The 14,967-nt window shown below is 44.0% G+C and overlaps 1 protein-coding gene across 1 annotated transcript in view; it reads right to left on the bottom strand.

Moving 5' to 3' along the window:
- SLC67A1 (solute carrier family 67 member 1) overlaps positions 1-14,967 on the bottom strand; it is a 58,128-nt gene that overhangs the window by 15,452 nt on the left and 27,709 nt on the right. The window contains exons 5-7 of the mRNA XM_031505062.2: positions 8,095-8,210; positions 7,506-7,616; positions 2,219-2,319 (exon numbers count right to left, since the gene is read on the bottom strand). Coding sequence (XP_031360922.2) covers positions 2,219-2,319; positions 7,506-7,616; positions 8,095-8,210 — 328 coding nt within the window. The remainder of the gene's footprint in view (positions 1-2,218; positions 2,320-7,505; positions 7,617-8,094; positions 8,211-14,967) is intronic.

The following is a 14,967-nucleotide window of genomic DNA, read 5'->3' as shown; positions in this document are numbered from 1 at the left end:
GACAGAGCCAGAACACTTCTATTCCCTGCCTGCTAGAGCAACCCAAACAGAAAGCAGCCATAAAACATTAATCCAGACACCATCTACCAGAGATACCTTTGGGTGGTTCTAGACAGATACATATAAGTAAAGACATGAATTCTAATGTTTTACAATAATTTTAAAAGCCAGAGAGTGAGAATTCAGTTTGCTCCAGCTGAGGATCTTGTCCTGCATAAACCAGAGTAGAGTTTGGAACTGCCACTGTAGCAATATGTTATAAATATAAATAGGTTTAGCAACATGGATAGAAACTGCATGGATGTATGAAATAAAACTGCCTGGCTGATAAAAGCCAGTTTCTGTGTCAAATGTCCCAAGGCAAAGACTCCCCAGCAAAGTAGATGCTGCACCTGAGCCTGCAGGGCCCAGCTGGGTTGCATTGTGGCAATAGGAATGATTGGCCTCTGTGGGATGAAACTCTGTGATTCTGGGAAGGGTCAGGTCCCTGGTTAGCCCTGGATCACCCACGAGGAAGCAGAGTGGATGCTGTAATTCCCATATCTTCCAGGGCTGTGTTGCTGTGTGGGGTGCCCAGCAATGCAGAGGAGGTAACCTTATCTACAGCAGTTTCAACCAAACTAACCTGGGCAACAATGGCACTGAAGGCAGACAGATATCCCAGACATAACAGCAGTGTCCTCAAGACAGATATCCTGGACCTAACAGCAGTGTCCAGGCTCCATCTAGCCACACAAAGCCACTCCTTACAAGAGCTACTGCTGCCCACGTTACCCAGCTCTAAACAAGCACACCACAGCCATGCTGCACCCCCAGCTTTCATTTCTGCCTGTGTAACAGGGGCTTAACTGGTATGTCTAAAGGTAAAAGTCCAGCTGTGGGGAGTCCTTCTGCATTCAAATGGAGAAGAAGATATGGGACAGTGACTTGGCCTCTCCAAAACCTGAGTGCTTCCTGCAGATCCTGGTCTAGGAGGCAGCATACAAGGCTAACATAGGGAAAGCCTCTGAAAGCAGTGGAATGTGGGTCAGAAGCTTGCTTTGGAAAGCAGCTGCTGATCACCCCACTTTTCATGCTGTTTCCCTACTGTGCACTGGCAAACTGGTCTCCTTTCCACAGAGGCTGAATGGGACTGCATTCAGCAGGCTGGAGATGCTCACAGGACCCAGAGACAGCTACTGCAAAGCCGCCCTCACAGGAGGGACATGGCAAAGGCACCATCTCCTCAGCTCCATCCAGTTTACACTGCAGAATCCAGCTGCTGACATACAGCCATGCCTGTCTGCTGCTCTACCAAGGTGCCCAGATTTGGTGAGATCAGGCCAGAGCCCAAGTGACTGGCAACACCATGCCAAATCCAAATCACAAAGGGAGCAGCTTAAGCTGCCATTCCCCAAATGAGAAGCTCCCACAGGAAATGTGTGGCAGTGCCCAGGAAATGAAGAGGATTTAATAACAAGACCACTCTCCTTCAGGATATTGCCTAGCTTGCATTCCTGTCTTGGGGCTTGGCTATAGCCATCTGCTGCTCTTTCTTCAAAATTATTAAGCCTCTTTCTCCGAAAGGAACACTCTGCTATAATACAACTCAGCACATTTTTGACCCTATTACTGCCTAATTCCGCTGATTTTTCCCTTTTACCCATTTTCCTAGTCTCCTAACCATGTTCTGTCACCCACTTTTCTGTGCTTTGTTTTGTTTTGTTTTTTTTTTTTTCTCTTTTTTGGGAATCACAAGCTTCCTGTGCTTGTTTCCATGCAGTAGAAACAAGTTCTTCTACACTGAAGGGATCTTCAGTGAAAACACCAGTAAGATTGTCTGCTTTCCTGAGTATACAGGGTGCTACTATAGAAACGTAAATCAACTAACCTGCACCAGAAAAACCTCAGCCAAGGCACTTTAGCTTCAATGTAAGTTTTGTTACAAAACCCAGGACATATCAGTCCAAGGAAATTTTAGCTCTACAGCTTAAAGATCCACAGAGAGAGACAAGGGGAAGAAAGCTTTCAGGACACTCCTTGCTCCAATTTCTTCCCATTCCAAGGAACAGAATGAATTTGGAGTCACTTCTCTTTTTGAAGATAAATGCAATGTGGCAGAGCTAGGATTTGCCTGTCAGTAATGCACCTGGATTTGGAAGAGCATGTGTCCAGAAGGGAGTGAATCAGGTAGCAGTGTGGCAAGCTAATCTAAGAGGGGGACTTGCACTTCACTTACCATTTGAAGGACACCAAAATATGACATCAGATATCCAGACTCCACCGCTTCCAACCCAAAGAAATCCATAGAGATGATAGAAAACATAATCATGAACAAACCTGGAGGGAGGATTAATGCAAAGAGTACATCAATACACTTGCAGTGCATGTAATAGCCTAAACCCTGCTCCCAATCACCACCAGTCCAAGTCAGTAGCTCTCCCTGGGTTTGCCAGCACTGGGTATAAACATGAGCACAATCCTGTTCAAAGTCATTGTAGTAATTTAATCTTTAAATGTTAACTTTTTTATCCCCCTTACTTTCATCTTTAAATAATGTGACTATGTAGGCTGTAGTTTCAGCTGTTAATTATAAACTGGTAAATATTTGTATCACTGAAGCCAGGCTAACCATTAAGACAGCAAGAAAACATTTGTTCAGACAAGACTGTAACCATAAAAATAATCTGATTGGATTCCTCACCCCTTTTGCCTGACTTCAGATAATTCACTGTGGGGAAGAGCCCAGTGACATCAGCCAAAATGCAGTGGTTTCACTGAACACCTCAGCAACGATGTCTGGGGCACGTGAAAAATCTCTGCTGTGCTCTTCCAGGGATGTCAACACTAGCAGTCAGGAAAGTAAGGACAGAAAGAGCACAGACCAGGTCTGCTTTGCAATTGAAGCAATTTCTGGAAAGTGTAACATCCACTCAATTTCAAATGAAAATACAATAGTGTGTGTTTTCCCCGCTGCCAAACATACACAAATATAGGCGTGCTTGCACATGCTCCCTTATTTGATGGCAGAGAGAGCCATCAAATTAAAAATACTATGTCAAAACACTGCATTTCAAGTGTGGTGTGGGGTATGAGTCTGCTGCTTCCCCTCGTATCTTGTGCACCTGAGATGGACCAAGACAGTAGGAAACTGGGGCTCTCTGCATGTGAAGACCCTCACAACACGCCTGCCAAGAGATCACTGATCCTTCTGGGAAAGAAGAGACCAGATGATTTTTAGCAGTCCTGCCTTTCCTTGTCAGATCTCTGAGTTGTAAGGGCTCGGTAAAAAGGGAGTTGTTTTCCTCTCCTTCCTGAAAAAAACCAGAATGCAGGAGGCAATGCGTGAGGATTGAAAAGACAGCTGGTGGCCTGGCAAAGTGACATGGCATGGGGAGGATTTACCAGCTTTTCCTGGAAGGATGAAGTGGGTGATTCCATCTTGCTGGTTAAAACACCGTGGAGGACTTTCTTCCTAACAAGAACAACTCCACTGCATCCAGCAGCCCAACCCCAGCCCTACCCTGGGGCAGCACCTGCAGCAACAAGGATCTTCCTCCAGGCACCTTTGCCTGGAGGGAGCACCACCCTCCATCCCAGGACCTGCCACAAAGCCTTCCTGAACCCCATGGAGACACGTTCTCCCCCTTAACAGGAGTAGCTGCACCCCAGCTGGCTTATGGGGTTGGGAGAGAGGGATGGGGGGCAGGAAGGCTGCCCTGCTATTCTACTCTCCAGCTGTGTGGGGAAGGTGCCTGGGAGCTGGGGCTCATGAAGATCTACGGCCTCGCCCCACCCCTCCACAGTGAGCACCCCGTTGTTATCCAGTCATTCTGAAATCACTCTCAGCTCAAGCCAGCTTAAGGTAACATGCAAATTCCAGTATTTACTCACAACACCCAAATCAGGCAACAGGGTTGCACATGTTTGTAAAAGGCACACGTGATGAAATGAAAGAAAAACCACACTTGGTTTCACTTGTAGGAAGATTAGATGGAAGCAGGAGCTCTCCCTTCATCCTGCACCCCACTGCAGGTACCACCTAGGAGGGGCTTGGCCTCCCTACATACCTGATGCTTCTTCCTGGTACTGTGCTCCAGCTTCTACAGCTCCTCTCCCCTTTGAAGTCCCTAATTAAGTTAAGACAGATTTGGATCTTTCTCCTCCAAACAAGCTGCTTTTCTTTCAGAGCAGGGGAATAGGCTGTGCTCTTTAATTAGAATCATACATTGCAATGGTTCCCCTGGAGATGCAAAAGTCTCATTTTCAGATGGGTGTCACCCACTCTGCCTGCATGGTCCCTTAAAGCTACCTGGAAAAGGGAGACCCCCTTGCCCCTCTTCTCTCAGAAACTGAGGTGGTCTCTCCCACTGGTAACACACTTCTTGATGAAAACCACAAGGTGAACCTCAGATTGAACTAAAAAAATATGTTATCCTCATTGGAACAAGCATTTCTTAGAAAGATCTCAGCAGGTAACCAGCTGGGTAGGCTGCAGGTCAGCTGAGTGCAGCCACATAAATAATGATAAGCCTCAGTGCACTCTGACAGGCTCAATGTGGGAAAATAAGAAAATGGCATAAAATATCCTCAGAAAACTTGCCGTTTTTGAGGATGTCTAAGAAAAGGGTAAACTCCTTCAAAAACCTGGCATCAGTGGGATGAGTAACAAAGGTTATGCAGCAGAAAGCAGGGAAATGGCTTGTGAGATGCAGTAACAATGACAAAAACCACCAAGGAAAATCAGGAGTGCAAACCCTATTAAAAAAAAAAAAAAAGTGACATGTCTGAAACCACCCTATAGCTTTGGAGGGCTGGTTTAACAATCTCTAGTGCAAGATGGTGTGAGAAGGCAAGCACAGCCTCTGGGATCTCATCACAGCCCTCCTACACTGGCCTGGAAGCGTGATGGGATGCAGAGCCCTAAGGCTGACTGCAAAAGGCTGCTCAACATGTGAAAGAAAATCCTTTTAAAAATGGGATGCAGGTGCTAAAGCAATCATGCTGAAACCAGATTTTCCGAAGGGGTTAGGCAGCCAAAGATTCATATAAGCAGCTATTTATCAATATTTTCAAGGCCCTGAGGATCTCTTGTCAATGAGAGTTACATCTGATATTTTTATCCTCTTGTTTTTCTTTCTGTCTCCTATCTACCACAATGCAGTGAGGCTCTCTTTTCCCAGATCAGCTGAGAAGGTAATTTGGCTGTGCTGGAGCTGTCTGCTGCTTGTCCCATCCCTGGCAGCTCCTTTCCTGCAAAAGGCACAGAGCCCACATCTCTGCTTTTATGCAACACAGGGAGGAGGTTCCCAGCCCTGCAGCCCTGCCGGGGAGGTTCTTTCAGTCTCAAACGAGCTAATTTTAGACAACAATGAGATCCATAAGGAACAAAAGATTTTCTTTGCTGTTTATCACAAACTTGTTTACAAAGTAAATAGAAAACGGTCTGTAATTTGGGCAATCTAATTAATTATAGAGTTGCAGCCTGCGGATGAAAGGTAAATGAGCTCATGAGGAGATCAGCCTCCAGCTGTGAGCTGCAGAGAATTAGTGATGGCCAGATCCCCTTTCGGCTGCCATCAGGATGGTCAGTGACCTGAAGTGAAGAGAGCCCTGCAAAGAGAAGTCTCTAGGATTTTAATCACACTCCTCACAGTAGTGTGAGTGCTACAGCAGGAATGCCACAAGGGAACCTTCTCCTACCCTTACAAAAAAACTCCCAGGCATTCAGTGACAGATATTAGCCTGCCTTAAATCCCAGCTTCACTGTCTCCATCCTCTTTGCTAGAAACTGCCTTGCAGTTTTGGGCAGGAGATGTTTATTTTGGTTCAGTGAGCATTTTTGCTTGGCATGGGGAAAGAAGAATGGATCCTGTAACAGGCAGGAATTTGCATTTCGGCAGGAATGTCTAAAGCAAAGTGCATTTTGCCTGGCCTTTGGAAAAAAGAGAACACACAGGAAATTACTGTGGGAAGCTCACACAGATGCAGTCTCAGACATTTTTAACAGAGAAATGAATGCTTTAAGATGAGAAATTAGTCAGAATCAGCCAAGAAAACCCTTTTAAAACATCTTTCTCATTCTGTGAAATGCTGTAATTTGATACACTTTTTAGATTGCAGTTTTGGTGGTTTATTGTCTTAAGAATCAAAAAAATTGCACTGTTAGGTCAAGCCAGCAGTGCGACTGTATCCTGTATCCTGTCTCCAGTGGCAGGGGTAGGACCAACTGGCATTACTGATCTCAGCCAGTACCAGCTACACACAGCAGGGGAAAAAAACCCAGAAATCCTTTACTTCCAGCTCCAGTTGGACTCATTCCCCGCCAGAGATCTAGCAAGAAATAACAGATGAGCCTGACCAAGCTTAGGAATGCCATCCCCTTCTGATTCAGCTATACTCGACAGTCAAATTTACTTTCATTTGTAAACTGAATTTACAGTTTACAAATTAGCCTTTAATTTGTAAATCATGCTTCACGTTCTTTAAACTTCACGGGCTTCTCCAGACAAAAATGAATTGGCAAAAGATGCAAAGTCTAAAAGCTAGGGTGCCTTAAGTCCCCTTTTAGGATCCCTGTTGGAAGGGAACTGCCTTAGTTTGTTTGGATGCATGATACACATGTGTTATGATGTGCACAAAGCTCAGTTCTTTAAATCATCATCAAGAGAAACTGGACTTTTTGGGTTTGACTGGGAAAAGAGCAGTGAAGCTGTACGTGGAAGGGCAGAGAACATCACCCTGTCCTTACACATCACTGACGAGGATGACATTCAGCTTGTCTCTAGTTAAGTGTGTGGGGAAAGAAGTTAGAGGGTAGGCAAAACTGAAGATTATTAAATTGTGCCCAGGGATACATAGTCAGGCAAATGGGGAGATATGAACCCTGGCAGGACAGCAACTGACTCAGAGGGAGCAGGGAAAGAGATGGGTTTGGCAAAGGTTTGAGGGATCAGCAAGTTCCTACCATGACCAAAACCACCCCCCAGCAGAATATATAAGGAAGAGAAGAACAAGCACCCCCATCAGTGTGCAAGGGAGGAAATATGCTGTAGGTCCCCTGTGTGCAGCTCAGCCCTCTCATCTATCAACAATTTTTAAATGCTAGGAAAAAACTTAGGATACACATACACCTTAAAATCCCTAAGTAAAATTGGAAAGGACCTCAGTTTTCCTGCCACAGGACAAACTATTTTCTTCTGCTCTGAAGAGCTTACAGCCCAAAGAGAAATTATAGACAAGAGGAAAAAAACATTTGCAGTAAGGGGGATGGAGACATTAAGTAATTTGCCAAAACTCCCAGATGCAGCTTATGACAAGTGGTGTGTAGGACATTAAATCCCAGGCTTTTGACCCTGTGTAGCTGAGACTACCTGAAAGGATCCAGCATCAAGTTAGGAGGTGAATCCTCACTGCTCTGTGATCAAAAGCAGTGTGCTTGCAGTAGCTCGAGACAAGCCTGGCCTACAGTGTACATCATCCTATTCCAAATACATCAGCAATCATGGGTAATGGGTGAGATTTACCTAAGGGAAGTCCAGCAAAGACCTTGACTATGAACACTTCCATTACCCCTGGAAACTTCATCAGGCGCAGGATTTCTCTGATGCTAAACAAGCTGCCAGACTGTGATGTGCCTGCAGAGGATGATATATGGGTTAATGCTCTGTTTATACAGGTTAAGGCTAGAAAGCAGGAAACTCTGAGATTCTGCTCAGGTTCAAAAACCACCCAAAACCCACATCTCTGCTGCAGCAGCTTTGTGCCAATGGCAGGAGGTTGGGAGCTGGTGCCAGGTCTGCATGCAGAGGAACCCTCTGACACAGTGGGGTTCCCTCCCCTGTCAGACCAAACTAACCCCCAGCAAGGGCTCCACAATCACCTTTCCTGAGACACAGGTCTGGGCTGGAAGACTGCAATTCTGCATGGCAGACTGATCAATATATTTGGAATAATCCTCTTCCATAAACTCAGCTTAGACATTGAAGTGTCAGCATCTCAAGGCTGGGACCTTTTTGCCCTTAAATCAACTCCAAGATCCTTCAGCAGTTCTTGCAGCATGTCAATCCCTTGTCCCTTTTTATGTACTATTTATCAGAAACACAAAATACTCACTGTGCTCTGCCACATGATGGTCTGACTTTGGTTTAGTCTGAGAAGGGATCCAAGCCATTGCTATCAAGGTGTTGATGAGACTTCCCACCAACCCAACATATGTAGGAACATAAACACTGCAAACAGAAAAAATAGAGGTAGCTAGATAAATACCATAAACAAGATATTTCTACCTCCATCCTGCAAAGGCTTGGGCATTTGAATGAGGAACAATTCTTCTTCAAGTCACAGTACATAAGGCATTAAAAGAACTCACATCCTTTCATGAAGGATTTGGATATGACCACAGTTTGAAATTTCAGCAAAAGGTGGCTATTTTTATCAATATAGTTTATCATTTTATTAATAATAGGGTATAATATAATGCTTTTAAATCTCCAAGTGTCAGGGGAAAAGAGTTTTTCTTGTTTTAATGAAGCTTATAAATCTTCCCACAGAAAGCACAGCATCTGCTTTTTAGAATCCATCTAATCCCTGTCTAATCCCCAATTTCATTAGTCTAAGTATCATCTCACTCCTTGAAATTTCTCAGTGAAATAATTAACTTAAGGAAAGTATTCAAGATGATTCAGGATGGTAGAATACAGCCTACAAGTAGAACTAAACCCACCAGAGAGATGATGCCATTTGAAAAGGAGGCATTAAAAATAAAAACAGGACTACAAAACCTTCTGGGAAGGTCAATAGCATTTTGACTGATGCACTTATTTTTCTCCAAAGGTGCCCCAAACAAAACCAATATCAAATACCAAACCAATTTCAACTATCTCTCAGAGCCCCCAGATATTGAATCTTTACCAGAAGTAGGGCCACATCCTCAGGTTTAGGCACAGGGAACAGAAATTATTAACTATAGTTGTACAATGATAAAAAGGAACAATTACAACTTATCTAAAAACCACAAACATGAAAAAGTCAATAGAGCCCATAATTAGTCCCCAGCTATCACTGTTCTCTTAAAAGAGAAGATTAGGAAATTACTCTTCCTAGTCTTTCAGGGTATGTGGGAAGATTCCACACTCCAAAGGGCTTTAATTTTAACAAATGCAGTAGGGCAAAGTCCAGGCCTGGAAGACTGAAACTGAGGGAAGTCAAGCTGAAAACAAAGAGAGAAGCTTTTTTTAACAGTGAGAGCAATTAGCCACTAAACCAGCTCATTAAAACTCTCCCCCATCATGAGAACCCAGTTAGTTGTAGGGTTTCCCAAAACACGTGATTAAAATCAAACACAGGAAGCAGGTTTGGGGTGGAAATGCCCAGCAGACACCAAAGGCTGGTGTCATGTAGGGCACCATGATGCCTTGGAGGCATCCAAATTTAAGCATTTTGGACTTCAGCAAAGTAATATCTAGATTTCACCAGAGAAGGCTTTGAAGTCTTGCAGATCCATGCAGACTTGGAGATGAGTGTGCCATCCCTGCCTTCCCAACAACCTGTGCTGCCAAAAATAAAATGTAAAAGTGAGCTGTGAGCCCCCAGCTGATGCTCCCTGTGAGCCTGCTGATGAGACATTGCTTATTGCCTGGTTTATTACTGCTGATTTCCTTGCCAGTCTACGATACATGTTTTTCATGAAATAACCAGCAGCACCAATTGTAGAAGCCTCAAGTTTCCTCCATGCTAGGCAAAGGTGCAGTCTGAATAATTTCTTTAAGCCACAGAACAAGACAGTCAAGGATTGAGATGCAAACAAGCAAGAAAAGCATCAGAGAACAAATATAAATATACATATATATATACACATATTCCCGTTAATAGTAACAGCAAAAATCCCAGCTGAACATTTTAATTCTCATTAATTATTATTAAAACAACAAAGCTAGATATTATCTTTCTGCAAATGGACTTAACACAGTAATTTAGACCTGCTGCCTTCTATCTGGCAAACTGCTTCACTAATTAACTCAGACCACAAAATTAGCCATTTACTGGATCATTACTTTTCATTTTTAGTGCAGCAGAGTGCCACTTTCTAAATTAAAATTATATATGCCAAGCAGTTCCCAAAGTACTGAAATCAAATTTGTGGACAAAAATTTTTATCAAAGACATACAGAATTTCTACTTTGCATTGCAACATAAAGTAAATTTACTAAGGAAATAAAAAGGATAAAATAACTGAAATAAGTAGTTGCAGCTGGCTAAATGTGTGTGTGGGGGTTGTGGTGATTTTTTTTTTTTTTGCTTGACTTTTTTTTTTTTTCCTGGGAGTTTCTCTATTTCAAGCTTTCATTCTGATATGTAAAAAACATATCTCAAAATTTTTCATCAGCCAGAAGAACTTCCTTTCCAGCCCTACTTTTTCCTGAGGTTGTCCATAATCCCACATACCAATGTAAATATGTTTTACTCTTCACATCCAAGAAGAATTACAGTAAGCAATGACAGAAGAATAACTCTGTAAAACTATAAGCAAACAATGCCCTGTGCTTACTTTACTGCAAGCATAGGACTTCATAGTTAATTCACTGCTGTGAAAGGGAGAGAGCCCTGACAATTTATATTTTTGGGAAAAGTTGGGCTTGATATAACAAATCTGTGGAATTTTATATGGCTGGTTCCTGAAATCAGAGAAATACAGTAAAATACGGAGTTCAAAATGGTGTTTCCCCCACAAGCCTGAAGCAAAGTCATCCGAAAATCACTTTTCCTAAGCACATCTTTCTGCAAGTGCTCCATCTTTTTCCACACATTAAGTACTGTCATTCCTTGATGGAAAGGTAAGGAAGGTACACCCTCCAGTTAGCTGCTCTGCTATCTCATACTTCAACAGGGACAAATGCTGAAATTTGACAAAACTCACCTGTGTCCTGGAAACCACCTTTTGCATTTCTTTGTTGGCTCATTTAAGAGATGAAGTGAAACCAAGGAAGGTGGTGGTAGGAATGCTTTTCTGGGCTGCTAGCACCTGCTGAACAAGAGCTGGCTCGTGGTCTCTGTTTTTTTGTTTTAAAATTTAAGCATGAACTCCCATCTCTGCTGACATCAGCCAGAGTCCTTTTCAGTTTTGTGTTTGGCTTATCAGGAGGAAGCCTCACGAGGAAGGGATGCAGTAGCATTAAGACAAATGAAGTACTTCAAGCAGGTTGCTCCTGTGGGACCTTTCCCCATCCTCTTCCCCTTCCTGCTCTCCCTCTAATCCCTCCTGGCTGTCCACAAACCAGCCATGTGGAACCAGAGTGAGCCCTGCCAAACCCAGCAGCAGATTTCCTGAGCAGGGTGGAAGAACAAAGGCTGCGGGCAGGACTAATACAATTAAATTAAATGGAGCAAAAGGGCACAGCAGCTTTGGCAGCTGAGCTCATTGTATGGCCTCTTCCAGTTTCTTGTTGATTAATGAGAGATTAGGGCCTCTGCTGTCCTGAGATTTATGGTCAAAATAACTTGGGTAACTTTATCTGTATCTTCAGCATGTTATTTATAATTCCTCTGCTTTTTAATCTGTAGAGAGAGCCCCTTCCTGACTTGTGTCAGCAACCTCCTTGGTCTCTTTCCTGGGGACTTCTGCTAGCAAAGCCCCTTTCAGCTGTCAGCTAAAACCACAGCTGCCCACTACTTTCTTTTGTTTTTTTCAGCCTTGCCACAAAGCAGAGGAATAAAGCATGTTTTCCTGTCCTGCATGGGACCAATGAATCTGACTCTCCTGCTTTCAGGAGGATGCAAATATTTTGGCTGCAGAGAGCAAACACTTAAATCTAAGACTAGGAGGAACTAGGGTCAAGAAGGACTAGTTTTTGCCAACATGACTAGCTGCAGCTTGTCCTGACTTAAAACTTTCAGAGAAACAGGAAGAGAACATAAGCAGAGGGACCTGGAGGCCAGGAGCCAGTAACATCAGCCAGGACTTAACAACTTGACAAAAGCCTCTCCTTTTCACTTTCCTGAACGCAATAGGTAAAATGTGGTGGATGCATTTAAAGCATTCCTTTAAAGAGTTTTAAAGGGTTTTAAAAATTGGGGTGGCCACTTGCCACAGGACCCATGGTGAGGCCCAGTGCAAGGTTCACTTGGTAGTCTGTGGCCATGGAGAAGGGACAAGTACCTGGCAGCTAAGATTACCCATCTGGAAACTCCATCCTAAATGCTGGTGGGAAAGCAGAATTGATGTTGAAACCATTAATAGTAATGTACTGGAAAACAGATTGACCCCCAAAAAATCCTAGGATCCAAAGCCAGCTGGAGGAGGGTTTTTTCTCCATCTAAAACCTAACCAGCCCTTGTATTTACTGGCAAGCAAATCCCAACCTTTACCACACCTCCCAAGGGCAGCAAGTGAGGAGCTAATCCATGTTCCTTCACAACCTGCTCCCATCCGGGTCAATTAGTATGAGCCAAATGAATGCAATGAGAGTTCAGTTTCTGGATCAAGACATGACAGTAACACAGAGGCTCTCCAACTCCCATCACCTGCCCCTGAAGTCAGAGGTGGCACACATGCAGCATCTGAAAAACCTGGCAAACTTTAGAGTAAATGCAGCTCTTGGAAAGCAGGGCCTGGCCAAACAAGTGCATATGGGTGTATTTAGGCACATACATATGTAGAAATACACGTGCAGAGCACTTCACAGTAGCTTTGAAGCAATGCTTTCAGCAAAACTTCTGTGAAAACTCAATCCCACAAAGGCATGTGCAGCATGTGGGCATCAGGCAGTGGACCAGCAGCAGGAGAGGCCACTGGCCAGGCATTTGCAGGCATATTTCCAGGCATATTTTCAGCTCACAGACAGAAAGCCTGACCAGAATCCCAGCTAATACCTGCCAGCCATAACTTCCAGGCAGTGCCAAGCAAGGACTGGGCACCAGAACCTCCTGCCTCCACCAGGGTCAGCTCCAACAAACCAACAGGGGCCACAGTTTTGGGCTCCAGCCCAAATTCCAGTCCTTACTTGGCTGAAATTCCCATCTTTGATTTCCTGCCTGAGAAGCCCAGGACAGACCATGGAGGCAGGTACTTAGGGGGAGGCTGCATTCAAGGCTGACTGTGCCATGAGATGGTATCAGTGGCTTTCCCATTAGCATTCCAGACACAGAGCCCTGCTCCGCAAAGCCCAGGAGAAGAACGCACGCGTATAATTGCACAATTAAACGTTGCGTCAATACGCGATTCTTTCGAGGAGGAAGCAGCTCCCAATGATTCCCCGAGGATTAAAGGATCAATGTGTATTTCGGCAGTGAATGGCATTGTGTTTGTTTTCTTTTTCTTAATAAAGTCAAAGTTGAACATGGAGACAGCACAGATTGTTTTTTAGTGACTCACTCCTACTTCAAAACTGCACTGCATAAAGCCGGCATTCATAGCCAGCCTGGATTCCTTAAACAGCTCTGAGAGGACTCTCAAAATATTTCTTTGATTGCAGTTTGGCCACACTATCCACTCATACCCTTAGAGGGGCAGATGGAGGTGAAAAAAAAAGCTGGTGAGTTAAAAAGAATAGCAAAGCAAAAAACTGAGGTGAAAAAGAGAAAGTTCAGGTGAAATCATTCCACCAAACCATGAGCTCTGGTAATCAGCTTTAGGTCTGTAAGAAAGTGAGCAGTGACCATTGTGTTCCTGATAACTTAGTGATGCATAAGTTACTGCATAACTTACTGTAAATTAGTGGTGATTTTGTTCAAAGAGCTCTGTTTTACTGGTTTGCTGAATGCATTTCTTCTCTGACCCAATGTGGTCTGGTCTATATTATTGAGATTCTGCCTAAATAGTAAAAAAAAACCCAACCACCAAAAAAAAAAAAAAAATAAAAAACCCAAACCAAAAAAACAACAAAAACCCAAGCACAAAATTTCACCAAGCCTTCTTAAAAAACAAACCCACAAAAACCTCAACCAAAAAAAGACTGAGCGTACAGAATTTTCCCACATTTCCTAGAATGTTCATGCCAATGTACAGAGGTAGTCCAGCTTCCACAGCCCAGGGCAAGAAATAGCACAGTAACACACATAAACTCAGACAACCCAATGCTCAGCAGACTTCAAGGCAGCACTACTGGAGGAGGACCACCCATCACATTATCCATGCTTTTGAGAGGAAAACAAAACACCCCCAAGTCTTCCTTTGTGCAGTTCCTACTCCTGTCCTCATAGAAAAAACATTACACAGAGACATGGAGAAATGTGTTCCCCCTCTCTTAACAGAGAACACAAAACTTAGTGGATAGCCACCCCCTCCCAAGCATCAGCAGGAAAAGGGGGGAGTTCACAATCGTGATGCAACTGGAAACCATTACCAGGTTGTCATTTTTGCCATATATGCTTTAGATGAGAAGCAGCAGAAGTTGGCTGCTACTGCTTTGAGCAGAGCAGGAGGCTTTTTCTCACTATGGTGAGCTTGACATCACTGCAGGCTGTCCAAGGAGGGAGTGAGACTTCACATCCACACCCTCCAGAAAGCCCCTCACAGGGTGAGAATGAGTCACCCGCAGACAAGTGCTCATTCAACTGCTTATTTCTAGTGGCAGCCACATCTGGAAAATTTGTGTGATGCAGAATGAAAAAAAATATGAAGAGGGGAATGGGCAGCCTCCATGACCTGTTTCCATCAGAACTGGATGAGGGAGGGATATTAAAGATTTGCACTGGTGCATTAGCAGGGCAAAGAGCCAGGAGTGGAACCACAGGGGTACATCAGAGCTGCCATGTGCTGAGGACATCAGACATGGGACAGGGACTTCACAGCCATCACCAGCCATTGGAGACACCTGTGGATTAGGTTCCCTTAAGGGACATTCACTGCTGTGTGTGTCACTGACCCAGCACAAGCAGGGTTGCAGGTGGGTCTTGATACTCAGCCTTGCAGAAAAAACACTAGGGCAATGCAGGGCACTGCATAAAAAGCATTGGGCTTCTTTCACAGGGAAAATCCTCCTTTGGCAG

The sequence above is a fragment of the Lonchura striata genome, chromosome 6, assembly GCF_046129695.1.
Source record: "Lonchura striata isolate bLonStr1 chromosome 6, bLonStr1.mat, whole genome shotgun sequence".
Classification (NCBI taxonomy): domain Eukaryota; kingdom Metazoa; phylum Chordata; class Aves; order Passeriformes; family Estrildidae; genus Lonchura; species Lonchura striata.
The sequence above is the reverse complement of the archived record's forward strand: the minus strand, read 5'-3'. Positions and strand labels throughout refer to the sequence as shown.